Raw genomic sequence first — 27,775 nt, 5'->3', positions numbered from 1 at the left:
CACTCTTTGAACTCAGAAAGGCTGAGGGCTGTCTCCTGCTACAGAAAGCAAAATGAAATCTAGTGGGCTTACGTTACATGCAGGTAGATGGACCCCTCCTTTGCTGAAAGTCTTCAAGCAGAGTCTGACCAGTCATCTGCTTGGGATGCTCTAGCACTGGATTGTCTGCACTTTGCAGGGCTTGGACTAAATGGCCTACAGGATCCTCTCCAACGCTATGATGCTAATCATTTTTACCTGCCATGCTGTGAAGATTTCATGTCTCAGATTGTTTACATTTTGTTCTCCTGCTGAATCTGTTTCTCATACACACACACACACACACACACACATTTGAGTCTAATCAAACGTCTATCGCCATTAGAAAAGGCAAACTGTTGCACATTCTCAGTAGCATGTTTCTCAAAAACAAGATTCCAACAGATGTTAATAACATCTACTCAGAGTCTTTTCCACTGAAAGAACTAGGGTCAAGTCATATCTGATGCTTTGGCAAATATTAACAAACCGAGGAAAGGGCCTACCTGGATTATAAGTTTTGTAAAAGGATCAGTGATGACTTTCAGTAGTTCAGGGGCATTTTCCCCACTTTCAAGCTGAAATGAATCCATAATAACATTGGTAAGGTGATACAGATAGCCCGTGACAACTTCAATAGGCAACAACACGAATACTGAAAGCCAATTAAAGAAATCGTGGACTGTAGCTCCAGCAAAGGCCCTACAGAAAAAACAAGATAAAAAAATGGAAACAAAATGGTAAATTCACATAATCAAAGACAGCAAAGGTAAATTAAAAATGGCTTAATTGCTTAAAGAGAGCAGAGCTTGCAAAAGTTACTTTTTAAAACTACAACTCCCATCAGCCCCAGCCAGCATGGCCACCGGATTGGGCTGATGGGAGTTGTAGTTCAAAAAAGTAACTTTTCCAAGCTCTGAAAGAGCCAGTGTGGTGTAGTGGTTAAGGTGTTGGACTACGACCTGGGAGACCAGGGTTCGAATCCCCACACAGCCATGAAGCTCACTGGGTGACCTTGGGCCAGTCACTGCCTCTCAGCCTCAGAGGAAGGCAATGGTAAACCCCCTCTGAATACCGCTTACCATGAAAACCCTATTCATAGGGTGGCCATAGGTCAGAATCAATTGAAGGCAGTCCATTTCCATTTTTAATTGCTTAAAGGATCAACAAAACCATGTGATATTATTTTCAAGGTGATTTATCAAACATAGCAAAGTAGCTTATATTAATTAAATGTTAATCACATTAAAAAACATTATGCAGCTTAGTCAGGGATATAGGAAATGGAACACTGATGCAAACGTTCTCTTTTCTAAAGGTTGCTTGATGACAAGCACCTAAGCTCAAAAAAGTCAGCACTTTGTATTTATTGAAATAATTTAAATATACATAATTTGAGTTGTTTTGATCCCCATTTCCTTTTTTTTTTTTGTCTCTATAGGAAAAGATCAACTGGTTATATTTTCCAATAAGTAACTTGTGTACAAAACTGTTGTATTATAAACAAAAACCAGTCAGGTCCAGTGGGTAGATTGTGAGGACTCCTAATCAACCACCAATTGATAATATAGTCAGCAGGCAAGTTAGTAGTTCTGAGCTTCATCAATAAAAGATGAATGACCAATCTTACAAAGTTGTTTTATGACAAGGACTGTAAAGAAGTTTACTATACAAAGTTATGGTAGTTATTAACAAATTAGGGTAATTTATTTATAATGAATCTCCTGGACCCAGGACACAATACTTGGAGCACTCTAACCCAAAAAAGTCAGGACTCTTATTTGTTGAAATAAGTTTGATACCCATTTTCTCAACTTTTTCTTTTGCCTTTGTTGGGGGGAAAAAAGCTAGTTACAATTTCCAGCAAGTAACTTGCGTATAATACAGATGAATTATAGATACAGGTCAGTCCAGTTCAGTGGGTAGACTGATTCCTAATCAGGCAACAACTGATAATATAATCAGGCAAGTTAGTATAAACAATAAATGTTACTGGGTTGAGGAGATTTATTTATATGTCAGTCTCACAGACCCAGGAAGACACAATATAGCACAAGCAGCACTGATGTGAAGATCATGAAAGGAGCATTTGCTCCTGTACACAAGATGTAATGGTCACAACTGACCTAGAAACAGAGCTTGGAAAAGTTACTTTTTTGAACTACAACTCCCATCAGCCCCAGCCAGCATGGCCACTAGATTGGGCTGATGGGAGTTGTAGTTCAAAAAAGTAACTTTTCCAAGCTCTGCCTAGAAACAATGCAAGTCAACAGAATTCATACATCTGAATAAGACCACAGGACAGCTTCACATTTACACACTTTCTCCCCAAGGTTGCTGTACTAAACAGCACTATGTTCAGGTCAGATATACCTCATACAATAAGGGTGATTTCATTAGTCATGTTAGTGGATTTCAGAAATGACCAATATTATAATATGTTTGAAGGATTTAAGACAGAGGTTGCCTTTTGGGGCTGGTGGGGACATTTTGGAATTCAGAGTAAGTGCCATGGGCTCCAGTCAGAAAATGTCTGTGGACAAAATGGAATAGAAAAAAAGGACCACAAAATGGGGGGAGCACAAGGCACCTCCACCAGCTACTATCATGGTCATTCACAGAGAAAAGCTGCTTACACCTCTCTCTGTCCAGAATGGAAGGTAGGGTGGGTGTCCAATCATGGCATCCAATGTGGGCATGTTTAAGGGGCTGTGTTCAATGTAGGAGAGACCAAGCTAGTGTAAACAGGAATTGAGCAGGAGGATAAAACAGTATTTCGTGCATTGTGGAATTGATAGGGATATTGTATTACACCCTTTCACTGGTGTCATACAACATACTTGTGGGTATACTGGCACTCATGGGTGCCATGTTGGCTGCCCTCAATTTAAGACAACAACTTTTAGTCTTTTCAAAAGTCTTCTCACAATGGTACATGGCTAAAGGACAAAGGTGACAAAGATAACTGAAAAACGAAGTACATTGATGGCCATGCCAAATCAATATTTAGGACCACTAAGCCAAACGTTGTTCCAGATGCAACAGGAAAAGCTACAGTTGTTTGCTATATCATTTCCCAGTAATTCGTGTATCTGTATGAGGGAACTGGACTTTGCTGTCCTTGTTTGGCTGATGTCAGGCCCAGGATGTGACTCAGGAACCAGACCAACGGCTGTAGTTAATTCGTGTTTTATTAGGGTAATGTCCAAACAAAGACTGCGTTTTCTCATGAAGCAATACAGGGATACAGGTCCTGCGGCATTGGGAGAAAGTTGACAGAGCAAGGGACTTCTTCCCGCCTGTTCTTTAAGAAGGGGCCAAACGGGCGCGCAATCTTTCGCTCCTCCTTAACTGCCCCTCAGGTACTGCCTGCCTTCCCCCCCTTCTCTCCTGTCTTTTCAGCTGTCTGTGTGTGCGCGGTGAGGGGGGAAGCATCACCCCCTCCTCTTCTGAAGTTTCCGATTCCAGGATGGGGGATAGGGGAGGGGCTGATGGTAAACTGCCTCCCCGCTTTTCGGCTGTGAGCAGCCCTCCCTCTTTCCCCTCTTGCTCTGAGCCTGAAAGAGGGGGAGGCGTGAGAATGTCCAGGGAGGGCTGAGGCTCCCCGTTGCTAAGCGACCTTATCACTGGCAGTTCCTCTGTTTCGTCTTCGCTCCAAAGGGGGGAAGTTCCTCCCCCTTCCCTCTGCCACCCATCCGAATACTCTTCTCCCAACTCTCCGGGATCCAGCTCCCCGGGATTGGGACCCCAGCTCTGCCTTCCGACACCATCCCCCCTCCCAGGCTGTGCCCCCCTCCCCTTGTCTGGCTTGGGACGGTGGGGAAAACGTTGATGGAAAAGTTTTACCAATTCTGGAGCATGCACATCAGCTGCATCTTCCCATGATCTGTCAGCCACCCCATAGCCTTTCCAGTGAATCAAGTACTGCAGCTTGTGGCGTCTGATCCTGGAATCTAAGATCTCCTCAACTTCAAACTCAAGCTGCTCATTTACCAGGAGTGGAGCTCCGGGAGGTTCCTCTGGCCGTAACTCACTGGGAGGGGCGGCTTTCGTTAAGAGGGATCGATGGAACACAGGATGTATTTTAAACGTGTCAGGCAGCTTCAGTCGGTACGCCACGGGATTGATTTGAGTTTCTATTTCGAAAGGACCCACCCTCTTGTCTTGTAATTTTCTACATTTGCCCGGCATCTGGAGGAAGCGGGTGGACAGCCATACCTGGTCTCCCGGTTGAAGGGGGGGGGCCCTCCTTCCTGTGCAGGTCAGCAACTCGCTTGTACTCCGTTTTGGCTTCGTTTAACTGCTGTTTCAGTGTCTGTTGCGCCACTTGCAATTCCTTAAGGAAGTTCTCAGCTGCCGGTACCAGCATTCCTTCTGAGCTGCTTGGAAAGACTTTAGGATGGAATCCATAATTAGCGAAGAACGGGGTTTGTTGAGTGCTGGAGTGCAGAGAATTGTTGTAGGCGAACTCTGCAAAATGCAAATATGATACCCAGTCAGTCTGTTGATAGGACACATAACTTCGTAAATATCTTTCCAAAACGGCATTCAAGCGTTCCGTCTGCCCATCTGTCTGGGGGTGATGGGCGGAGAAGAGTTTTAATTCCGTCTGCAACTGTTTCCACATTGCTCTCCAAAATTTGGCTGTGAACTGAGTTCCTCGGTCTGAGACTACGCTGTTTGGCAATCCATGCAGCCGGTAGACTTCTTTTATGAATAACTTGGCCGTTTCTTTAGCCTCTAAGGCCCCTGCACAAGGAAGAAAGTGTGCCATTTTGGTAAGTAGATCCACCACTACTAAGATGGCTGTCATTCCTTGGGACTTGGGTAGATCAGTTATAAAATCCATGGAGAGGTCCTTCCAGGGTTCGTGTGGGACAGGCAATGGTTGTAACAGTCCTGCTGGTGTCCCTGTTTGTGTTTTTGTCCGCAGACAGACAGAGCAGGACTTTACATAACTCTCAATATCCCGACGCATTTTAGGCCACCAGAAGTCCTTGGCCACGTTCTGAATGGTCTTGTAAATCCCAAAGTGTCCCGCTGTGATGGAATCATGACACTGGCGTAGGATTCTGAGCCTTAATTCCCCTTCTGGCACATATCTGGCGGTTTTGAACCATAACAGTCCATTTCTCCAGTGAAAGGTTACTTCTGAGTCTTGACCTTGTCCCGTCTCCTGCTGATATTTTAGCATGTCTGCATCTTCTTGTTGTGCCTTTTTGAGTTCCTCTTCCCATGAAGGCTGGCATACTCCCAACGTTAATTTCTCTGGCGGGATTACGTACTGAGGCTGGTCCTCGGATTCACTTTCTTTGTATTGTGGCTGTCTGGATAAGGCATCCACTCTCTGGTTTTTGGCTTGGGCATGGTAAGTAATCTGGAAGTTAAACCTAGTGAAGAACTGGGACCATCTTATCTGTCTCTGGTTCAGCTTTCTGGCTGTTTGGAGGCTTTCAAGATTCTTGTGGTCGGAGCGCACTTCAATTCAATGAGAGGCCCCCTCTAGGTATTGTCTCCAGTTTTCAAAAGAGTCCTTGATGGCCAGCAGCTCCTTCTCCCAAACTGTGTAGTTCTTCTCTGCAGGCTTTAACTTCCGAGAGAAGTACGCACAGGGGTGCAGCTCCTTCCCTTCTTGGTCTAATTGTAGCAGGACCCCCCCGATGGCAAAATCTGAAGCATCTGCTTCCACTACGAAAGGGCGGTTCGGATCAGCAAAGCGCAGAATGGGCTCAGTAGCAAACCTTCTCTTCAGCTCCTCAAAGGCCTCGGTGGCGTTCTCTGTCCATTGAAACTTCTTCTTCCCCCTTAAACAGTCAGTCAGAGGAGCTGTTAATTTGGAAAACCCTGGAATGAACTTTCTGTAATAATTGGCAAACCCCAAAAACCGTTGTACATCCTTTTTGGTGACAGGTTGGCCCCAGTCCAATATGCAGCTTACTTTCCCTGGGTCCATCTCCACGCCTTCCGCTGAGATTCGATATCCAAGGAAGTCTAGAGACTTGAGGTCAAATCCACATTTCTCTAATTTAGCATACAGGTGATTTTCTCTCAGTCTCTTCAACACCGTCTTCACATGCTGGTCGTGGTCTTCCTGGTTCTTTGAGAACACCAGGATATCATCTAAGTAACAGATTACATACGTGTCCAACAAGTCTCTAAATACGTCGTTCATGAATTTTTGAAAAATTCCTGAACTTCCACAAAGCCCAAACGGCATGACCAGGTATTCATACTGTCCGTAAGCGGTCAAGAATCCTGTTTTCCATTCATCTCCCTCCTTCATTCTGATCAGATTGTACTCTCCTCTCAAATCCAACTTCGTGAAGATTTTTGCAGAGCGCAGTCGGTCCAGCAACTCTGAGATCAGGGGCAGCGGGTAGCTGTTGGGGATGGTGATCTGGTTCAATGCGCGATAGTCGTTACAGGGTCTGAGTTCCCCCCTCTTCTTTTTCACAAACAATAGTGGCGCTCCAGCAGGGGATTGTGAGGGGCGTATGAATCCTCGCATCAGGTTTTTATCCAGGAATTCCTTCAGGGCCTCCCTCTCATTCTCTGTGAGAGAGTAGATTCTCCCTGATGGGATGCTGGCTCCTGGCACTAGGTCAATCGCACAGTCGTAAGGGCGGTGGGGGGGTAAAGTCTCTGCCTCTTTTTCATCAAACACATCTTTGAATTCTTCATACTTTGGCGGCAGGGTCACTTGCTCGATCTCTTGCACTGCCCCCGCTAAGGTGTTCTTGATTCCTTCAGGTTGACAGTTCTCCTGGCAATACTGTGAGGTGAACCACACCACCGCCTCCTTCCAACTTATTTTGGGTTCATGCTCTGCTAGCCAGGGCATTCCCAGAATCACCTCAAAGTTCGAGAGATCTGACACGTATAGCGAAATGAACTCTTCGTGCCCAGGGATTTGAAGTTTCACTTCCTCCATGGCTTGTGTCACCCCTCCTGACTTCAGGGGTCTCCCATCGATAGTCTCCACAGCTAGGGGAGCGTCCAGTTTCCACCGGGAAATTCCATGACGCTTGACTAACTTTGCATCAGTAAAATTTGTGGAGGCTCCACTGTCAATTAAGGCAGTGGAATTAAACACCACTCCTCTGGAAGTTGTAATCCGAATAGGCAAGACCAACACCCCCTTTGAGGGAGGTTGGATCATTGGGGGGCCTTTATACAACGCTGCCCCCAGTCCACCGGCCTGCACGTGGACTGGGTGTTCTAGTTTCCCGACGGCTCGGCTTTCCCCCCTTTCAGTCCACAGTCTCTGGCCACATGGCCCGGCTTTGAACAATAAAAGCATAAACGTTCCCGGCGTCGTCTTTCCTTTTCTTCTTCCGACAGTCTTGGCCTAGCCCCTCCCTGTCCCTCAGTTGCATTACCTGCCATCCCTGTAGTGGGAAGGGTCTTGTTGCGGGATGCCGAGGCTGAGTATCTCGGGACCTCCTGCTTCCTTTCCAGGCGCCTTCCTTCCATCCGGTGATCTATCTGTAGGCATAGCCGGATGAGCCCTGGTAGGTCAGCGGTGGGGGAGGTCCTGGCCAACTCATCCAGGATTTCAGCATTTAATCCACTCCGGTACATAAACATCAGGGCGGCGTCATTGTAACCAGTTTCCTGGGACAGAATTTTAAAAGCGTTAGTGTATTCGGAAACAGTCCCTTTAGCTTGCTTCAGAGCGTCTAGTTGCCGTGCTACTGTTTCAGCCCTTTGCGGGTCTTGAAACATCTCGGTCATCTCCTGTATAAATCCTCTGTACCTTCCTAAGACAGTATCCTTTCTCACGAGATACGGAGTCACCCATTTTGCAGCTTCTCCCTCCAGGAGGCTAATCACGAAAGCTACTTTAGCCCCATCGTCTGGAAATTCGGTGTGCCTGACATCCAGATATAACTCACATTGAGCCACGAAGGTTGCCAACTGATCACTTTGTCCCGCGTATTTTGGGGGCAATCCAATGGGAACCTTTACTACGGCAGCTGGAGGGGCTGTTCGCATCTGGTCTATCGTGGCCTTCAAGGTTTGATTATCCGTCTTCAGCGCCTTGACTGCTGCTAGCAGGGCTTGAACATCCGTCTGCAAATCAGCTACCTTAGTCCTCAAGAGTTCCACTTCTTCCGTCTCAGAAGTGGGGTTCGTCCCCCCCACTGCTCCCTTTGACATCTTGTCCCAGTCAAGTGAAGAGAGCGTTGAGGGTGATTTAGGTGGCTCTGTCAAGCTGTCAGGCCCAGGATGTGACTCAGGAACCAGAGCAACGGCTGTAGTTAATTCGTGTTTTATTAGGGTAATGTCCAAACAAAGACTGCGTTTTCTCATGAAGCAATACAGGGATACAGGTCCTGCGGCATTGGGAGAAAGTTGACAGAGCAAGGGACTTCTTCCCGCCTGTTCTTTAAGAAGGGGCCAAACGGGCGCGCAATCTTTCGCTCCTCCTTAACTGCCCCTCAGGTACTGCCCACCTTCCCCCCCTTCTCTCCTGTCTTTTCAGCTGTCTGCGTGTGCGCGGTGAGTGGGGAAGCATCACCCCCTCCTCTCCTGAAGTTTCCGATTCCAGGATGGGGGATAGGGGAGGGGCTGATGGTAAACTGCCTCCCCGCTTTTCGGCTGTGAGCAGCCCTCCCTCTTTCCCCTCTTGCTCTGAGCCTGAAAGAGGGGGAGGCGTGAGAATGTCCAGGGAGGGCTCAGGCTCCCCGTTGCTAAGCGACCTTATCACTGGCAGTTCCTCTGTTTCGTCTTCGCTCCAAAGGGGGGAAGTTCCTCCCCCTTCCCTCTGCCATCCATCCGAATACTCTTCTCCCAACTCTCCGGGATTCAGCTCCCCGGTATTGGGACCCCAGCTCTGCCTTCCGACAGCTGATCACGTGAGCACAACTATAAAGGCAGTGTGACCATAATTGCGTATGTGTGGAAAGTCACATCTCAGTCTGGACCATTCATGACTTCCCATGACCTTTGATTGACAAGGACAGTCTTTATCAAGGAATAGCCATTCTGGAGTTTTTTAGATCAAGGGGATCTCAGGTGGTAATTCGGAGGTTTGCTGAGCCTGGAAGGAAGGCTTCAAGGAACAAAGGGCAACTTGTGTACAAAGAATCTTACTGAGACCCTGGTGAGTTTAGGGACTATTTATACTAGGAGGGCAAGTGAATTGCATGTAACCAATTTTAATTTGTTGTTGCTCTAAAGCTGAATATACTATTTTCCTGTAATTTTTCTGTATTGCATATCTTTCCCTCAAGTCTTACATTTTTCTTTCTGTTTTAGTAAACTCTTTCTTTGTTTTAACACTCTCATGAGGTCTCTCCTTATTTTCACCACCCACACCTAAAACCACAATACTGCCACCACTCCTTTCTCCCAGCCTAATGGTAGGGCCGGCCCTGAACGAAAAAGAACCAAGCTTCCCTGAACAACAACTTCCCTGCTGCTACCAATCTGTTGTAGAGGCATTTGGAGTGTGTTTTATGGGGTCACTCATTGTTCACACAAGGTTGTAGTGAGGACTTAAAAAGCCCAGCTGGTGAACTGGGATCAAGAACACACTGGCACAATTCATGCAGCCATTAACACTCACAGAACCTTGGAGATACATAAGATACATTGTTGGAAAGCCACTACCTTAGGATACCAGGGGTCTTAAAGGCTCATTCTCTCCCATGGGCAGTGTGTTGTGTATGGTCATATCCTAGGGTCTCATGAGGAGGGAAGAGGGCCACTCCTGCTTGCCCTGCATAGGAAGCCTTCCTTCAAGATCTCAGTTTAAGCTCAAGTGACATGGGCCATGACTTCCATATACAGCTCCCATATCCAAGGTCATTGTTGGCCATGCTTGCTGGGGCTGATGAGAGTTGTAGTTCAGCAACATCTGATTCCCCACACCTGATCTACACATCCTGTGCTGGGAAGGGAGTCTCCAAGAAGCTTCAGAGACACCCTAGGAAGTTTTTCTATTATTTTTATTATTATTGCCTTCAAGTTGATCCCTACTTAAAAACCCTATTCAAAGGGTAGCCTAAGTCAGGATCGACTTGAAGGCAGTAAAAAAAAATAACGCTGATTAATAAGGGGCAGCCTTTTAATCAAATAACCCCCTTATTTGGTGACAGCAAGCTCTTAAAATGAAGAGAGGGAGCAAGGGAGGGACACTCTCTTGTGGCCAGATTTCCCTTCCCCAGGCAGCCTGGGGCCTAGGGTGGCTGGGTGCCACTGTCACAATCCACAAAATAGATAAGTATTATGAGAGATAACATTGGAGGATGACTGATAAATGAGCCAAACGTCATGGCTTAAGAGTATCTAGAACACAAAGGGGCACCAATGATGCAAATACGTCTGTTTATATAATATTCTCATATAACACTGCAAGATAAAAGCACTAGTACCTTCTAAATTGGTTCCTGTCTCCAGCCTGCATGAGCGCCACAATGGTGTTTGTGACAGAAGTACCAATATTTGCTCCCATTATAATTGGAATCCCGTGCCGAACACTCAATACTGCAAAAGATTGGAAGGAATAGAAGATGAAAAATGGAAAGAATGGGCAGTGTCGGCATTTACAGTACACTGAACCAAAGTAGGGTCCCCCTACGTGCTTACAACACAAAAGTAACTTAAGGAACAGAAAGCCTAACAAGTTCGCTTGACACAAACCAGTAAGGAGAAAGAAGCAACCAGGAAAGTAGGATAAATGGAAAGGAGATCATGGTGGGATTTGCTTCTGAGTAAACATTTGCCTGAACTATTTCAATATAGTTTCCAAAAGGTTACTGACCAGGCCTTATATTTTAGACTTTTTCCCTTTCACTTTTTGTGCTGTGCGAGTGCAGAATGACCTTGGCTGTTACCACAACATTGCTCCTAGGAGTCCATTCTCACTTAGGGTTGCAAAGGCCAGCCCTTGAGAAGTCTCATGTAACTTAAAGAGTTGCACAGAAGGACAACATTCCATCAAGTGTGCCTTTTCCTACCTCTGCAGCACTGCAATGGGGAGGGGCACACCAGACAGAATGCCCATTCCTATTGCCAATATTATGTGCCCATCCTATTTCTTACATAGTACAAAGGTGCAAAGATGTCTTTCCAGTATGCCCAAATTTATGTGTATGCCACTTTCAGGATGACTTGTACAAATCTATAATCCCTTGTACTGTTAACTCACATGAAGAGGACACCATGCTGACTATGATAGATGAAGAAGTGCTAGAGCTCTGCACCATTACTGTCACCAGAACGCCAATCACTAAGCCTGCAAGAGGATTTGATAATACGGAACCTTCTTTGAAAATGTCCCCTGCTGCTTTACCTATGAAAAGAGAGATTGCTTCTATTAATAACATTATTTGTACAGTCAATAATGTCAACTCCCACCATTCTGTCATGCTTTAGGGTGAAGAGGAAGCAGCCAGGATGTAGCTATACATATTGTGGCAGGATTGATTCTTGAATCACCAAGGGCAGAGAACACTTTAATCTCTAATTAATTGAGTTACAAAAACACACACCCTTACTTCCTCCTATAAAAAAAAGTTTGGTTGCCATTTATTCTTATGGAGAACAGTAAAGAACTGCTTGCTGTTGGGCACAACCCTGAAGTGAAGGCAAAGCTTGCCCACTACCCCAGTACTGAGTGGTCCAGCTATCACAGACAGGGACACAGTGGTAGGTATTCTTCTTCTTTCCCCTGCTCAAGGCAGCTCCAGGGTTGTGGGGAAAGTGGAATGAACATGGTGGCCTTTTTCTTGATGGCTGGAATGGATGTACACATTAGGGATAAAAAGATTTGTCAGTTTCATTTCTCTCAGTTTCTCATTCTCCCGGTCTTAAATTCAGTTCTCCACATTTCTGCAGCAATTTGCAACTTTTTTTTAAAAAAAAATGCTCACGAAAATTCTCCAGCATTTTAGTGTGAATTTGTCCTAATAGATACATTTTTGTAGGCAGTTTTGACTCATGTACACGTTTTTGCAAGCCATTTCTCATCATATAATGTATTTTTGCATGTTATTTTGACTCATATATTCATTTCTACACATACTTTCCCCTAATACATGCATTTTTGTAAGCATTGTTTAGTTGGCAAACTGCATTGCAAAATTCAAACAAGTGCGAATTTTGAAGAATGGATGTGTTTTGGTTCTCATATTGTTTCAGAAAGTGCAATATATATATATATATATATATATATATATATATATATATATATATATATATATATATATATATATTGTATTTTATGTATTTTAATTGTATTTTATGTATTTTAATGTTTTTGTGATTTTCTTGTTTACCATTTTATTATGTACATGTTTGATTTTATTTTTGTAAGCTGCTCTGAGTGCCCTATTACAGGGTAGAAGGGCGGGATAGAAATATTTTAAATAAATGAATAAGTTTGTTAGATTCAGCTTGAAATGCGAACTTAATCAAAATTCTCGCCCATCGCTAATACACATACACTATATATATATATATATACACATATCTACCGTCTTCCCTGCCTACTTTGTGAATCTGTGAAGTGGCCTTTTCCTCACAAATCTCATGCTACCTAATACATTTTTTAAATGTCTACGGTTCCAGAGGACAGTCTGTGTTTGTTACAAAAGACTAACACGACTGGGAATTTATCCCAATGAAGGTGTGTTTATCATCTGAGATTAATAGCTGAAGCAAAAGAGAACATCAGCAATAAATTGTTACTGGTTGCTAATCTCAAATGTCAATGCCACCTTGGAATGCCAGAAATAAAAGACACATTTGAAACAAAAGACACCTTTGCAAATAAAGGGACATCAACATTCATTTACTGAGACTTCCTTTGCATATTTTCTGTTTGAAGTGGATTCTTCTTGAGGTATGATGCTTATTAACTGAACAAGAACCTTTTGACAAGAGACTTCCACATTACCTAAGAGTGATACTTTGAAAGTCTTTTCCTACCTCCTACTAACTGGAAGGCTGAGCTGAGCACATCCAAAGAGCAGACAAAAAAGTAGAGCAATCCAAGCAAGATAATAAACTTTCCTATGCCTGTTAGCACACGGACTATTTTGCCTTTCTGATCCAGTTCTGCAAAACACAAAGCAAGTTTTCATATATAAAACAGCAAAGAATCTAAAACTTGATTTTCAATAGTGGGTCAGTTTTCAGCAAATCCATGGAGTCAAGGCTGATGCTGTGAGTTCTGTGGATGATAAACCAGAAGGAATGTTCTCATTATTAAAATTTAACTATAGCTAAAAGATTATGATTTTTTTTTTAATTACCATTTCTCACCCTATTTAATGCAGGGTGGTTAACAGAAATGCAAAATAGTTAATGGTATTTTATTTTTTATCCTCAAATCTCATACTCTTATTAGGAAGATAGCATTATTTTTAAAGAAAACAAAGAGGGAAAAATTCATTTATAACAAAATTTCCATGCTGTTAAGAAGTAATTGTTAATAATTTTTCTCGTTAATGCTCTTACCAACAGAGAAATAATTCAGCAGAACTGAGCTGCTTAAATTGTCTCATCTGTTCAGCTGACATGATTTAAATGGTTATGTGGGATAACTGGTTAAACTAAAAGGTTGCTTCGAACAAGTCCTTCCAGCCAAGGCTGTACCTTTGAATCACTTCACACTTTTTGTGACAGCCTGAGTACATGAATGTTCCATTAGTATTTGTTGCAGTAAACACAAAGCAGCAGTGGGCAATCTTTATGGCAAGTCTGTCACATGTCTGGATAAGCTCTGAAACTCTCCATGCCTTGGAGTAGTTTCCCTCTAGTCTACTAAGCCAGAAGCAGACAACAGCATAGCACTAAAGAGGCAGGCATCAGGAGCCCTCCTTCTGCACAAAACTCCTAATGACTCTGTTCTACCTGTGATACATTTGGCCCAGTTTGGTCACCAGTTACATAGTTTGAATGGGAGATGCATGTCTCCAAACACGTAATTGATATGGATCAGTGAGCTGTGGCCAATAGTGACTCCATGGATCATATCCATGAGCATTTAGGAGATGTATGTCTCCCTTTCAAATTTTATGTAGTACTGTGGCGAACATCACTGTCCCCAACTCCTGGATAAAGTGCAAAGCAGCTTATTATTCTGTGCTTTCATTGGTGGTGTGGCAGGCGGAGAAGGAAGGAGCTTTCCTCACTTATACAAAAGAAGTCCACAACCCTAACATTCCATTTGCCACTGCATAAGTAGCCCCCATGAGGCTATTCCTACCTCATGTCCATGCAAGAAGAGAATCCCCTTGCATTGTGTTCTAAAGGTCCCTTGAAGATAAAACAGACCTTTGGCCCAGAAAATGGTCTGAAGACACAAGCCACTGTTCTACTGTGAAAGTGAAGGTTTTCTGAGCCTGTAAGGTACCTGAATGCCTGGAAAACCCAAAGCTTGGAAAAGTTACTTTTTTGAACTACAACTCCCATCAGCCCAATCCAGTGGCCATGCTGGTTGAGGCTTATGGGAGTTGTAGTTCAAAAAAGTAACTTTTCCAAGCTCTGGAAACCATATGAAAGCCACTCAGTCTGAGCTCTTTGGAGAACACCAAGGCATTACATGTGGCCATTAGGTAATAACAATAGTGATAAATTTAAAGGTTCATCTACTTTTGAGGAGGATAACATGCACATGTGAAAGTTCTAGAAGCTGCTTAGCAACATTTGAATACTCTTCAGCGGTATGTAAATGGAAAAGAATGCTGAAATTTTAGAGAACACCCCTGCTTCCTAACATGAGAAACACACATTTTGTACTTTTAAATTGTGTTTTTATATTGTATATGCTTATGTATTTTTAATGTTGTTTTTGTTCTTGTGAACTGCCCAGAGAGCTTCGGCTATGGGGCGGTCTATAAGTTTAATGAAATAAATTAATGAAATAAATTCAATGGGAGACCATTCAATAGCATTTACACTGATGTGTCATTTTCCATACATTGGCAGTTGTCCACTCTTAAAACCAAAGTTACTAAAACAGAGAGCACAGAATTGTGATATTAAAGATTCAGAACAAAATGTTAAAACAACTTCCAACCTTTCTCTAGAAAGTTAACACCAAGAAGCTCAAACCAAAGATGTGAAAGTATAAATAACAATAGGTTCTTACCTGACCATTTTACTCCAGTGCTCTGGAGCTCTGGCAAACTCCATGGGTCAGCTTCTTCCTCTGGTTCTGTTGCTAACGCAATGGTAGAATATGCAGGCAAAAGTTCCAGCTGATTTCCTAAGGAAGCTGCTTCTTCTGAAAGAACAAGCAAGTCAATATAATTGCTTACTATCTGCCCTCAAGTACAAAACTTGCAAGGTTCTAAAAAGATTTTTATATAGGATACAGAATATAAGAGAAGGGATCATAATTATTTTTTGTACCGTTTGGATTTTTCACCTCTTTCTCAGACATGACCTGATTTTCTTTGGAGCAAGTCTCTTCAATACGTTTACTGGTGTCTGTGTCTTCTACTTCAGGCCTTGGAGCCATCTCCTTCAAGAGAAGATGCATCAATGAAAGGTCAACACCAAAGCATTTCCATGCACTGTAGCAAATAGGTTAATTATATAATATTGGGGGAATCAACACTTTTCTTTATGGATCAATGCAGTCTCTATAAGAAACTGCACAAGTAAGTTATTAGTAAAATACCATGCTGTCATCAGAAGCATCTTTCCCATTCCCTTTATTTTAACTAATGTAGCTAGGAACACATGCTACATTATGAATGATGTCTGGCTTTGATAAATACCTGAATGAACCAACATAGCTACTGTTTTTCAATCTAGCAAATACTCAATTGTGGATGAATAATTTGCCCTCACTTTCATCTTTTTCATCCTTTATTACTTCTGAAGCAAAATTCACAAGAGTTGTAACATTGTAAATGTCACCAAAATGTGGATAGCTTTAGGCATAAATCCTATGCATCCTTACTGGAAGAAAGTTCTCCTGAACACAGTGAATTTTATGCTGTTAATATGCATTCATTTATTTAATCTTTGGTAGAAAACGACAGCTCTTTTAATGTTTTACTTTTTATTTTAAATAAATATGCAACAGTAATGAAAAGAAGAGCAATAAATAAAAAATGTACCTGTTGGCAAAATATATGACAAGCATGTGTACCAGTTACTTCATTGAATCATAAACAGAAATTTCATGTTTCCAGCAGTGGGTTTGTGTTTTCTTGCACCTTACTGCACTAGTATATGATAAAAATCTCCGTCTTTCAACAAAGTAATCATAAGATCGCCTTCCATCTCTAACTCTAATCATATTGGTCAATTTAACTATGCACACTATATCCCACACTCTAGTTAACCAATCATCCAGAGTCAGTACTTTTTCCCAGTTATAACAGATAATTATTCGACATGCTGTCAATAAGTATTAGATCATTTCTCTCTCATCTGCTGGCACCAAATCTTTAATACAATCAAATTGAAAATGACAGATCTAATAGCTTTTTAAACTTTTCCTTGGTTCTTAATTATTCCACTGAATTCCTGGAATGATTCTAGCACATTATATGAATATTAAAGTGTTGTTGGGACTACAGATTCTCCTCATTGGCTCACGTAAGAGACCTGGCTTTTTGGCTCCTCCTGTCCTTGACATTTTTCCATTCCAGCTGGTCGTTATAAGAACCCTGTAACTAAGAAATAGTGCCTGAGTTTGTTTTTTCTCCCTCCCTCCCAATCACTTCTCCTTTTGTGTTATAATCCTAAAGATACTAATTTGGAGAGGTACAAAGACCTCTTCTTCAGTGTAGGGTCTGTCCAAACAACAGTCTACATGTACTAGAACCACATCAATTCCCTATCTGTCTACACTGCTGGTCACAGTGAGCAGAAACCAATACAAGCCAGCTAGTCAACATGGTAGTAATAGTGTAATTATGGAATGAAAAGTGTACATATATTTTTGAGGTACCCAGTTCATTAGCTAGTGTCCCCTTCACTTAGCACACAGATACCAAACTGAGACTTCAGAAAACTGCTACATTAGGCTTTATAAGTATAGCCAGAAGTTTATTCTTAGTTGTGCTTTTGTGTCTTTGCACGCTATGGATCCTACAAATGGAACCAGTTGTATCCTTGTGCTTTCCTTGATCCTAATCACATTTTACCACCATCACTTTTTTCTGGGGTCATGCAACTATTATGCTAAATACAGGACAAATTATGGAAAGATCTTCCTGACGCGGTGCACCTGGTGCCCACACTGTTATCTTTTCGGCGCCAGGTCAAGACTTTCCTCTTCTCCCAGACATTTTAGCATGTGTTTGAAATTGTTTGAAATTGTGTTTAAAATATGTGTTTTTAAATTTGTATATTTGTTTTTAATGTTTTTAGTTATTGTAAACCGCCCAGAGAGCTTCAGCTATGGGGCGGTATATAAATACAATAAATAAATAAATAAATAGTCTCATTTGGGTGCTATGCTAAATTATAGTTTCGCTTTACAAGGGTGGTCTGAATGAGCTTCAGGAATACACACATATCTCTTCTCCTCTGGTATGTCTACAAGGAGGAGATTGGAAGCATATGTTTCCATTTTTAACTAACTGTAGTTAAATATTAGACAGGTGCCATCTCTGTTCTCTTTGTGAAGCCTACCTCAACAAGCCTTTTAAGAAGCAAAATTTCTAGATATTCTAAATGACTATGCCCTAGACCAGTTGGTCATGGAACCGACCAGAGGGACGGCAACCCTGGACTTAATCCTCAGTGGGGACCGGGACCTGGTGCGAGATGTAAGTGTTGTTGAACCGATTGGGAGCAGTGACCATAGTGCTATTAAATTAAACATACATGTAAATGGCCAATTGCCAAGAAAATCCAACACGGTCACATTTGACTTCAAAAGAGGAAACTTCACAAAAATGAGAGGATTGGTAAAAAGAAAGCTGAAAAACAAAGTCCAGAGGGTCACATCACTCAAAAATGCTTGGAAGTTGTTTAAAAACACTATATTAGAGGCTCAACTGGAATGCATACCGCAGATCAGAAAAGGTACCGCCAGGGCCAAGAAGATGCCAGCAAGGTTAATGAGCAAAGTCAAGGAAGCTCTTAGAGGCAAAAAGTCTTCCTTCAGAAAATGGAAGTCTTGTCCGAATGAAGAAAATAAAAAAGAACACAAACTCTGGCAAAAGAAATGCAAGAAGACAATAAGGGATGCTAAAAAAGAATTTGAGGATCACATTGCTAAGAACATAAAAACCAACAACAAAAAATTCTATAAATACATTCAAAGCAGGAGCCATCTAGGGAGGTGATTGGACCCTTGGATGATAAGGGAGTCAAAGGTGTACTAAAGAACGATAAGGAGATTGCAGAGAAGCTAAATGAATTCTTTGCATCTGTCTTCACAGTGGAAGATATAGGGCAGATCCCTGAACCTGAACTAACATTTGCAGGAAGGGATTCTGAGGAACTGAGACAAATAGTGGTAACGAGAGAGGAAGTTCTAGGCTTAATGGACAATATAAAAACTGACAAATCACCAGGTCCGGATGGCATCCACCCGAGAGTTCTCAAAGAACTCAAATGTGAAATTGCTGATCTACTAACTAAAATATGTAACTTTTCCCTTGGGTCCTCCTCCATGCCTGAGGACTGGAAAGTGGCAAATGTAATGCCAATCTTCAAAAAGGGATCCAAGGGGGATCCTGGAAATTACAGGCCAGTTAGCTTAACTTCTGTCTCTGGAAAACTGGTAGAAAGTATTATTAAAGCTAGATTAACTAAGTACACAGAAGAACAAGCCTTGCTGAAGCAGAGCCATTACCTTTTGTACAGTTTTGGGCTTGGGAGCATGGCTATAGAAACTTATGATGGTTTTGAAAAAAAGTAATTGATTCTCCATACATTTATTTGAATTCCCACCCAGAAATACGAAAAGAGGGAGGGGGTCTGGCTATGGCTTTGACCTGAGCTCTTTCATTTTTTTATCTTATTTTCATTTTCTTCCCATCTAATGCTGAGCCTGCAACTATGCAACATCCTTTGCACATCCTCCTTCAGCCACCTTGTTCCTCGTTTTTCATGGAAACATACTCAGCTTATGTATAACAATGATTACTTATTGAGTTAGTGTTATGCATATTAAAGTCCTTACGCTTCTAGGAGAAGAATGAAGTTGGTGCCAAAACTCATTACTGTTGACTTCAATGGGCCTTAAACGTACCTGAGAGGACCATGCCCAAGCTGAATGCCTTTAAAAGCTCTAAGATGACTTATTGGCTCAGTGACAGTGCCGGGGTTCTTGAGTTAGTTTTCTCAAGGTTTTTATTCTTCCATAAGAGAGGTGGTTTATACTCTGCTGGGTATAACACAAAGAGATATAAGCCACTGACTTGTGTGTGACTACAAAGCATTGTTTGTAGCTTGCCATCCATGACAGCCCAATGAAAGAACAAGTTGTACTTGCAGTGAATACAGTAAAGAAACCTGATTTAGAAAACTTAAAATTACAGGGAATGGACAAAGTAAAGTTCAAGTGAAACCCTGAGATTTCTGTGGAAAGGCAATGCCCAACCTTTGAAATATAACTACTTATTAACTCAGCAAGTAGTTAGACTTTCATAAGTTCACATTCTCTTCAAATATTCAAGGAGACTAAACAGTAGAGGACAAGAAACCTTTTCTGTTTGGCTGTCAGCATCCTGTGGTGTGACCTTTTAATATATGCTAACTTTCCATGGTCAAGACTGAGAAAACAGAAAGGTTGGACATTTTATATGTGTACTCCCTTCAAACCAATTATCTACCTTTATACAAACAAAGGCCTTGCACGTGATGAAAAAAGTTGATGTTTTAAGGAATATCCAGACTGGACTATTATTGTAATGTGTTCCACATGGGGCTGTGTTTGAAAAGCAACTAATTGTTCCAAAATGCCATTGCCCGATTGTTTTCTGGAGTTGGCCACATGGTGTATATTGACATCCATTGGTTACCTATTCCTTTCTGGATTCAAGCAAACTTAGACATGTCTCTGTTCCAAGGAGATTCCAGAACAGGTAGTCATTGTGGCTGTTGTCATCTGCTGTTAGACTGGTTTCTCAAGCAATATTTAAATTGTTGTTATTGTTTCTACAATTTAAAAATGATATTCTATGGTAAATATTCACCATGTGGATACTTGTGAAAACACTCAGATGCAGAATTCTATTTGCACCTCCATTTTTTATTACTCATATCAATTATCCTGCCTTAGTAGTTTCCTTCAAGGAATTCAGGAAGGAGTACATGGGGTTTTCCCATTTTAACTCACAACAATCCAGTGAGCAAGCTTCGTGGCATTTTAACATATAATTCTCCTCAGAAAAAGTCCAACACTCTATCCACTATACCATACTGCCTCATTAGAATTTGTGGCTATGAGACAGCTCCTCAAAGTGCCTCTGGCATACAGGAATGATTTTCCCATTAGGAATAGCTATGAGAATTAGTGACATCCAGCAGTGAACTCATCCTATTTGGGTTCATTGCATGGGGTTGGACAATTACTGTGTTTCCACCACAGCTCCTCATCTATAAAATGGGAACAATAGTAATTCGGAGGATTAACAATTTATTCTCCCCGCCTTTCTTCCAAGGAGTTTATAATATCATATACTGTGCACCCCTCTGTCCCTTTAATCCTTACAACAACCTCGTGAAATAGGTTAAAACTGAGAAATAAGGACTGGGTCATAGCCATTTAGCAAATTTCATGACTGGACACAGATTTCAACTTGGGTCTCCATAATCTAAAGACAACTTGCTATCTACTCCATCACAGTAGCTTAAAATAAAAACAGTACAGCTTGGCAAATAAAAAGCTTGTGTATGTACACACACACAGAGAGATTTAATATGAATGGCAATAAGACAATTCAAGCTCCTAAGATTCAGCAGACAAAAAATAAATCTGAATTAATGTTACTACGGATGACTTGGTGTTCCCAAATTCACATTTAAAAAACGTTGTGGAAGTCAGAATGTTTCAGCAAACAGCTCCCACATTAGGCAACTTTATGCCCGATGAGAATCTAGCTCAGCTATCTCAATTTTGTAATAACAGATTTTAAAAGCTGGATCTTTCAAAGTATTTTTCTTCATTATTTAGCAGGTGTCCACTGTCTTTTCCTACTGACTCAGCACTCCTAGTGATGTCACAGGTGCTAGAACACTCTGCATGATAGAAGTAATAATTAAGTTGGTGTTCATGCCAGTTTAAATTTGCTAGGACAAGTTTTTCTTGCTCCAGTTACATCCCTGGGATTCTGGGACTGATCAGCATTTAAATTTAGTCCTCTTAATGCAGGGGAGGAGAAGTACAATGCTCAAAAGTTAAACACTGCTCTTGAGGTGTCTGACAGCATCACTGAGGAAGATGTCTGTGAAGTTCAAAAGCCTACCTACTCTCACCAGCAGATAAAGATCCAGTTAAAAGTATCATGTTAGCTGCTTTCCTCTTTTATCCTTTGGGGCCATGAGAGCACTCTGAATAAAACATACAGTACATTCAAACCCAAGTAAAGAATCCCAAGGAAGAAAACATAACCACGTCAAGAAAGCATCCAGATCTAATAGAAAAAGCATTACACTGATCTCAATGGATGTCTGTCTAATGTTATATTACACTAACAGTGTTAGTGTAATGTAACCTCTTTATATCTCAGTACATCAAAGCAAATTAGTCTCAGAAAATGGATCCTTTACCAATACTCTGAAAATGCAATGAGAGGTATATTCTGTCTATAAGCTCTCATGTATATAAGGTCTTTAAAAAATAAAACCCACCTTAGGCAACACTTTCATTACTTTGCGTATGTTTGATCTTTAGAAATCAAACATTCTTAACACAGTTATTTATGAATGCAGCTGCCACTGTGGATTATGATATCCCAGTTTGTGAAAAAACTTCAAAATAGAATTCTATAATATTATTTTCAGGTTCCTTACATAAAATCCACAGACTGCAATATCAGATAGATAGTTAGTGGAGAATCTGGTAGGCAAACATCCATGAAAACATAAGAGTAATGGAAAGTTTGAGCTCAGATTTCCTTTCACTCACCTGCTCCTTCCTTCCCAGACAATGAAGGATTTGCAAAGGTATCTGTTGGAAGCTACAATATATAGAGAGAGCAGGTATTGGGCAAAGTCTGCTTTCATCATCAGAGGTTCACATTCCAGAGCACTGCCTACCTGCTGTAGTTTTTCAGGAAGAATGATCGGGGTTCTGGAGCAGCCAGATTGAAGGAGAAAACAATTCAACTTGTTCCACACTTTTAGCTTAGAAAGTACCCCATCAGTTATAAAGGAGAAACTTTAATAGTTCTGTGTCAAAGTTGTGAAGGTGGTTATATCCATCCTTCTAATTGCCAACCACTTTGTTATTCTTTTTCTTCTAAGATAAAGCTATCCTGACAGGTAAAAGTATTGTTTCTGGTTTAGTTTATTTCCTTGGTGATCTGTAAAAAAAAAAAAATTTAAAATTAAAGATCAGATTAAAAAACAAGCCAAATTGTCAAAACTTAAGAACCCCTTTTGAAACAAAATGATGCCATTGTCCTCCTGAGGTAGACAACTTCAGCATTCAATTCAGTTACTGCTAGTGCCCCAGTGCCTTTTTTAGAAAAGATTTTAAAAATTTATATGCACTCCTGGTAATAGTACCCTGGCAAAGCAAGAAATCAAATGACATCAAAGAATCACAAGCTAAGCAAGCAAATTAGAAAGGTCACAATGCCGATTCATATTTGAAAAAGAATTCGTCTCTCACAAGCATGTTATTTGTCAGGTACCGAAAAAATACATGAAGCTGCTCTACTTTATGGTTCTGAATTTCAATTAGTACATACACAGTCAGCCAGTTACAACTAAAATACAGCTATTTAGTAAAATTATTACATCAAAAACCATCTTCACTCAGATGCTTCCAGTCTGAATAAGCAAATACACTTCCCACCTTTACATCTATTAGCTTGCTGAGTTAGTACACACCTAGAGTAGGTAGAAACACAAGTCTCTTCCTTTGCATGCATCATAAACAGTTTTTTGCTCGTTACGCCTCAGTTAACCAATGAGTGTCAGGGATATCTGGATTAATGGTGTTAAATTTGCACAGTCAACAATGTCATTAACTATTTATTTAGATTATTCCCCACCCTAGCTTAAGGGTTCCAGGCAAATTATAATATACCTTTGCCTTATTTTATTTTCACAACAGCCTATAAGGCTGAGAGATGGTCATTTGGCCATCCCAATCACACAAGTGCAACTTTTAGCAGAATCTACTACAATTTATTTTTGCAAGTTAAACACATCCATACTTTTTCTGTGTGCAGGAACACACATAATATAGCCCTGAAAACAAAGGGTGGGACATCAGTATAGTTCCATGCTCCATGTATCATGTATGTGGACTGGATGTACTATATGGGGGAAAAAACTTACTTAGGGCTGGTTCATACTTGATGGTGATATCATCATACCACTAAGTGCGAAGTGTACAGGGCTGCCAGGCAGCACTCACGCAAAAGTGCCTTTTTTGCAAAATGGCATGTAAAAGTACCTACTGCACCGTTACTTAGTAATACTATAACCTTGAAAGGTCTATCATATTAACACCCCTGTTTTGTAGATGTGGGGAGGCAGAGGTGGAGAGACAGTGAGTTGCCTAAATGAATGAGCTGTTGGCTGAAAAAATATTTGAATCAGGGACTTCTTTGTTTGTACATTGTGTTCTTAGCCACTGGGCAATAACAGCTGGCAATGTTAAATAAACTGAATTGATAGTGTGGTAGTGAACAAACCATGTGCAACTGCCAAGGGCGTATTTTTTTTAATTTAATATTTATTCTCACAACCCTTCCAAATGTGGTAAACTTGGCCTATCATTATCATGCCCCCTTCTTCCCAAAGGAGCCCAGGGCACCATTTATGTCTGGTGGTTTTGCTTTATTTTGCACCCACTTTTAAAACTTGTTCACTGCTTTGGCCATCTGATGGGAAACCGCTTGTAAATTTCTAAAAAGAAAAGACCTGATAGCATGGACCCACAAAATAATTATTCAAATACCCTTTCCCACCAGCCCAAAAAGTAATTTTCAACCACAGGATTCAGTGTAGCAAAAAAAAGAAAAGGTCAGATCCTGTTGTCTAGTCAGGCAAAACAGTTTTGTGCAACCCAAAATACTTTCTGGATATTTTGGAAGGTTTGGAAGAATGAAAAGATTATTTATCCATTTTAGTAAATAAATTAATAGGAAGCTCAAAATTAAGTACAATTCACAAAATACCAGATGCCTACACACAGTGTAGGAAAATAGGACACCTGAACAGGCCAGATAGAGGTGCAGCCCTTTTATCAAAGCACCATAGGGGTAAAAAAAAGCTGCACCTTCCAAAACACTTGTTTCTGCATGGAAATTTTGGGCTTTACCACATTTGGTTGCCTTATCCAGTCCCCATTCCTTCATTTTCCCCACAGGACTAGGAGGCAGATATGACAGTATCAGTTGCTAAGGCAAGATGGATTTTATGCCAGGATTTCTGTCAGATGTGAAGAAGGGACAAGGTAAAAGACCAGGAAAGAGTTTAGGGGCAACAATTTATTCTGGGGCATGACCATGAAAAATAAGCTTTTCAGTTTGTCTTTTAAAGTTAAGATAACCTCCCTCAACGGTTTCTGATGTACAAAAGTTAAGCAATGCAGACATTGAATTCAATAGATTTCAAGCAGACAAAAAAAAAAGGTGTACAAAATATTTCCTCTGTTTGGGAAGCCAATCTCAAAACAATGTTGTATTAATCAATTGCCAAGTATGTGAAAATCTGGAGAAAAACTTTGTCATGGGTAGCAATTTTTTTTCAGCTTGGAGGGCCACATTTCCTTCTTGGCAACCTTCCGGGGCCACATGCCAGTGGTGTGTGGGGCCAGAGGCAAAAGTTGATGAAGCAATTAATATAAATTTTTCCTTTGTACAGTAGGATAGTTTCTACACACATCCAGGTAAGCAAACAGCATTATCAGAGACACATTCCAGCCAGGCAAAAGCACTCAAAGGCAGCATGAAACAGGGCTGGCAAGGGATGTGGCCTGGGAGGGTGTGTGGCTGGCGAGAGTCCCAAGGCCAGATATATATAAACATAATTGTAATTAACCATACAGAGGTTTTTATTTTATTAACAACACGTTTCAGTTTCCACCTTCATCAGCTGCTAACATACAAATGCTGTTACCAAGGTGGCAGTTATAGAGCTTTGAGGATGGAATGCTCAGAGGGGCTTCATTTGCAGAAGCTAAGTGATGCTGGTACTGTCCTCCAGGTTCAGGCCATGTGGTGCCAATGTTTCCAGAGAGTAAATCCAAAAATTCTCCCTTTTAGTCAGTGCTGCTGGATCTGCTGGCATCTCTATCGCTGTAATGGAAAAGTCCAACAGGCTGTGACCCTCAATGTTAAAATGCTTTGCAACTGGTTGCTCCACTTTTTTGGTCAAGATTGCCGACTTGTGGTTCCTGAAGCGCATGCGTAGGTCACTCGTGGTCTTTCCTACATATTGACATCCTGGTCTTTTGCACTCGATGATGTAAACTATATTGCAGGACCTGCAGGTGATGTTCTGTTTGATGTAATATGTCCTGCCTGTCCTAGTGCTTGTAAAAGTGGTTGTCTCCCTGAGGTACACACAGGTGATACAGCGTTTGGAGTGACAAGGATGAGACCCTGTGTTGAGAAAATATAACAGAACTAAAAAGTATAGCCATAGCAATGTACTAGGACTGAATGTAATGTACTAAGATAATAACAAGACAACTTGCTGTGAGTTCTAGTTTATCTTGTCTATGCAAATGTAACTGGCAAACAGCCACAAAGCGATGGCCTGTCTTGAAGTTTCATTTGCTTTGCTACAAACTGTTTGAGCTTTGTAATATTCATTATATAAGACAGGCCTGCATAGTAATATTCAGACAACTCACACTGATGCATGAGCATGGTGGGTGTCTCTATTCTATAGAATAAAACTTGGGTTAACCCTCGTCTGGCTAACGTCTCATTCTTGGTGGAGTATCAGCAAAAGCCTACCAGGGAAACGAACGGCATTTTTGCAACAAAACTGGCGAGCCAGCCAGGAGTCCCCTGCGTGACTCAGGAACCGGTGGCAAAGACGACGCTAGGGTGGAGGATGTCCCAAGTCCTGTTGTGACTCGCCACTCGAGTAAGGGTCTGTGCCTTCGATAGCCTGACTTCCAATGGGGCTCCTGTAAAATCGAGAGGAAGCAGCGAGGGTTCATTTGGGGACGGGACGCCGTCGGCTTGGGACCACCGCTAGAAGGGTAAGCGCACCCTCTTTTCCTTTACTGTACACTCATTTGGGAGTCCAGTCAGTGGGATTGGATTCATTTGCATCACGGGCTGATTGATGTAAGAGTAAAGGCACTGTGCATTGAGTGATTCATGGGGGCGGCTGGGTCTCATTTGGAGAAGGGAACAGATCCCTTGGCATGCATGCTTCAGAATTTTAAAATGTTCAAAAGAGATCATGGGGTAGAAAATGACCAAAGATAAGCTTATCACATTTTGTAACAGGGAATGGGTAAATATGTAACATCAGCTGGCCGGCTGGGAGTACTTGGGACCGGGAAGTAATTTCCGCTGTGCATCAGAAGGTGGTTCAAGACAGCCACTGAGATCAGTTCCCATACACTGATGCATGGCAGTACTGGGAAAATATAACCCCACCGTGGGTAAAGAAGTGTAAAAAGAAAAACTTGTAAAGCTATGATAGTGAAAAACTGAAAAGGGAAAGCGCCCTCCCGTCTTACCTGATTCAAGACCGCCCAAAGGCCAGTGGGGGTGTGGGGACCCTGGGAGAGATGAAGAAGCGGAAAATGCTGCATGGAGGGTGGATCCAGTTATAAACAAGGCTTTGGAAGGATGGGAAGATGTATATTCGCCACCCCCCATACCCGGTTAAAGATGAATAAAGGCTCCTTTGAATGCCCAAACGGACTGCCCCAAGGACACTTTCCCTTACGTGAGGCGGTTGGACCTCAAGGGGGCAGGATCTTTGTGTACATGCCTTTCACAACTTCTGATTTGTTAAATTGGAGAAACCAAGAGCAGAAAGCTAAACAAGGAGCGGTTTATTGGCAGCAGCCATTGCTAGCCGGCCGGGAGACCGGGTGGAACAGAGTATTAGCAAAAGCCAACCAGGGAAACAAATGGCATTTTTGCAACACCTGAATTAGTGATAGGTGGCTTAAGCACAGCTCTCACCAACAGTCTGCGCAAATTAAGAGGTTGGTGAAATGCTATAACAGGAGGCCTGCTGATGGCTCTAGTAAGATGTTCAGAGTTTGCCAGCAATGGGTAGCTCTCCCTGATTGCTCGGTGATAGTTAGGAGATTCTATATATACACATAGAATATCTAACAAACATAAAAAATAATTAAGGCTGCAATCCAATATACACTTACCTGGGAGTAAATCTCATTGAACCCAATGGAGCTTACTTGAGTAGACATGTACTGGATTGCACTGTAAATGATACAAGTTTACTAGTCTCAAAAAGCACATCTAAAGTACATTTAAAAGTACATCTAAAGAAACAATCTGATCATATATTCTACTACAGTAATCAACACATTTGAGAACCAGTGTGGTGTAGTGGTTAAGGTGTTGGACTACGACCTGGGAGACCAGGGTTCGAATCCCCACACAGCCATGAAGCTCACTGGGTGACTTTGGGCCAGTCACTGCCTCTCAGC

The 27,775-nt window shown here is 41.7% G+C and overlaps 1 protein-coding gene across 8 annotated transcripts in view; it reads right to left on the bottom strand.

Annotated features, from left to right (window-relative positions):
• The window catches only part of SLC34A2 (solute carrier family 34 member 2), a 45,540-nt gene extending 17,995 nt beyond the window's left edge, over positions 1–27,545 (bottom strand). For 2 of the 8 annotated variants that reach the window (XM_061584281.1, XM_061584288.1), the window contains exons 1-9: positions 22,912–22,972; positions 22,207–22,472; positions 19,196–19,330; positions 15,385–15,496; positions 15,122–15,256; positions 12,955–13,083; positions 11,174–11,317; positions 10,398–10,509; positions 525–720 (exon numbers count right to left, since the gene is read on the bottom strand). In XM_061584281.1, the coding sequence (XP_061440265.1) occupies positions 525–720; positions 10,398–10,509; positions 11,174–11,317; positions 12,955–13,083; positions 15,122–15,256; positions 15,385–15,493 (825 nt within the window). In that variant the 5' untranslated portion in view covers positions 15,494–15,496; positions 19,196–19,330; positions 22,207–22,472; positions 22,912–22,972. Of the gene's footprint in view, positions 1–524; positions 721–10,397; positions 10,510–11,173; positions 11,318–12,954; positions 13,084–15,121; positions 15,257–15,384; positions 15,497–19,195; positions 19,331–19,967; positions 19,989–22,075; positions 22,167–22,206; positions 22,473–22,911; positions 22,973–23,004; positions 23,044–27,484 lie in introns of those variants that run through there. The other 6 variants (XM_061584282.1, XM_061584283.1, XM_061584285.1 and 3 more) reach the window with 6 other exon arrangements.
• Between the last annotated feature and the right edge of the window lie 230 nt (positions 27,546–27,775).

The sequence above is a fragment of the Rhineura floridana genome, chromosome 9 (assembly GCF_030035675.1).
Source record: "Rhineura floridana isolate rRhiFlo1 chromosome 9, rRhiFlo1.hap2, whole genome shotgun sequence".
NCBI lineage: Eukaryota > Metazoa > Chordata > Lepidosauria > Squamata > Rhineuridae > Rhineura > Rhineura floridana.
The sequence above is the reverse complement of the archived record's forward strand: the minus strand, read 5'-3'. Positions and strand labels throughout refer to the sequence as shown.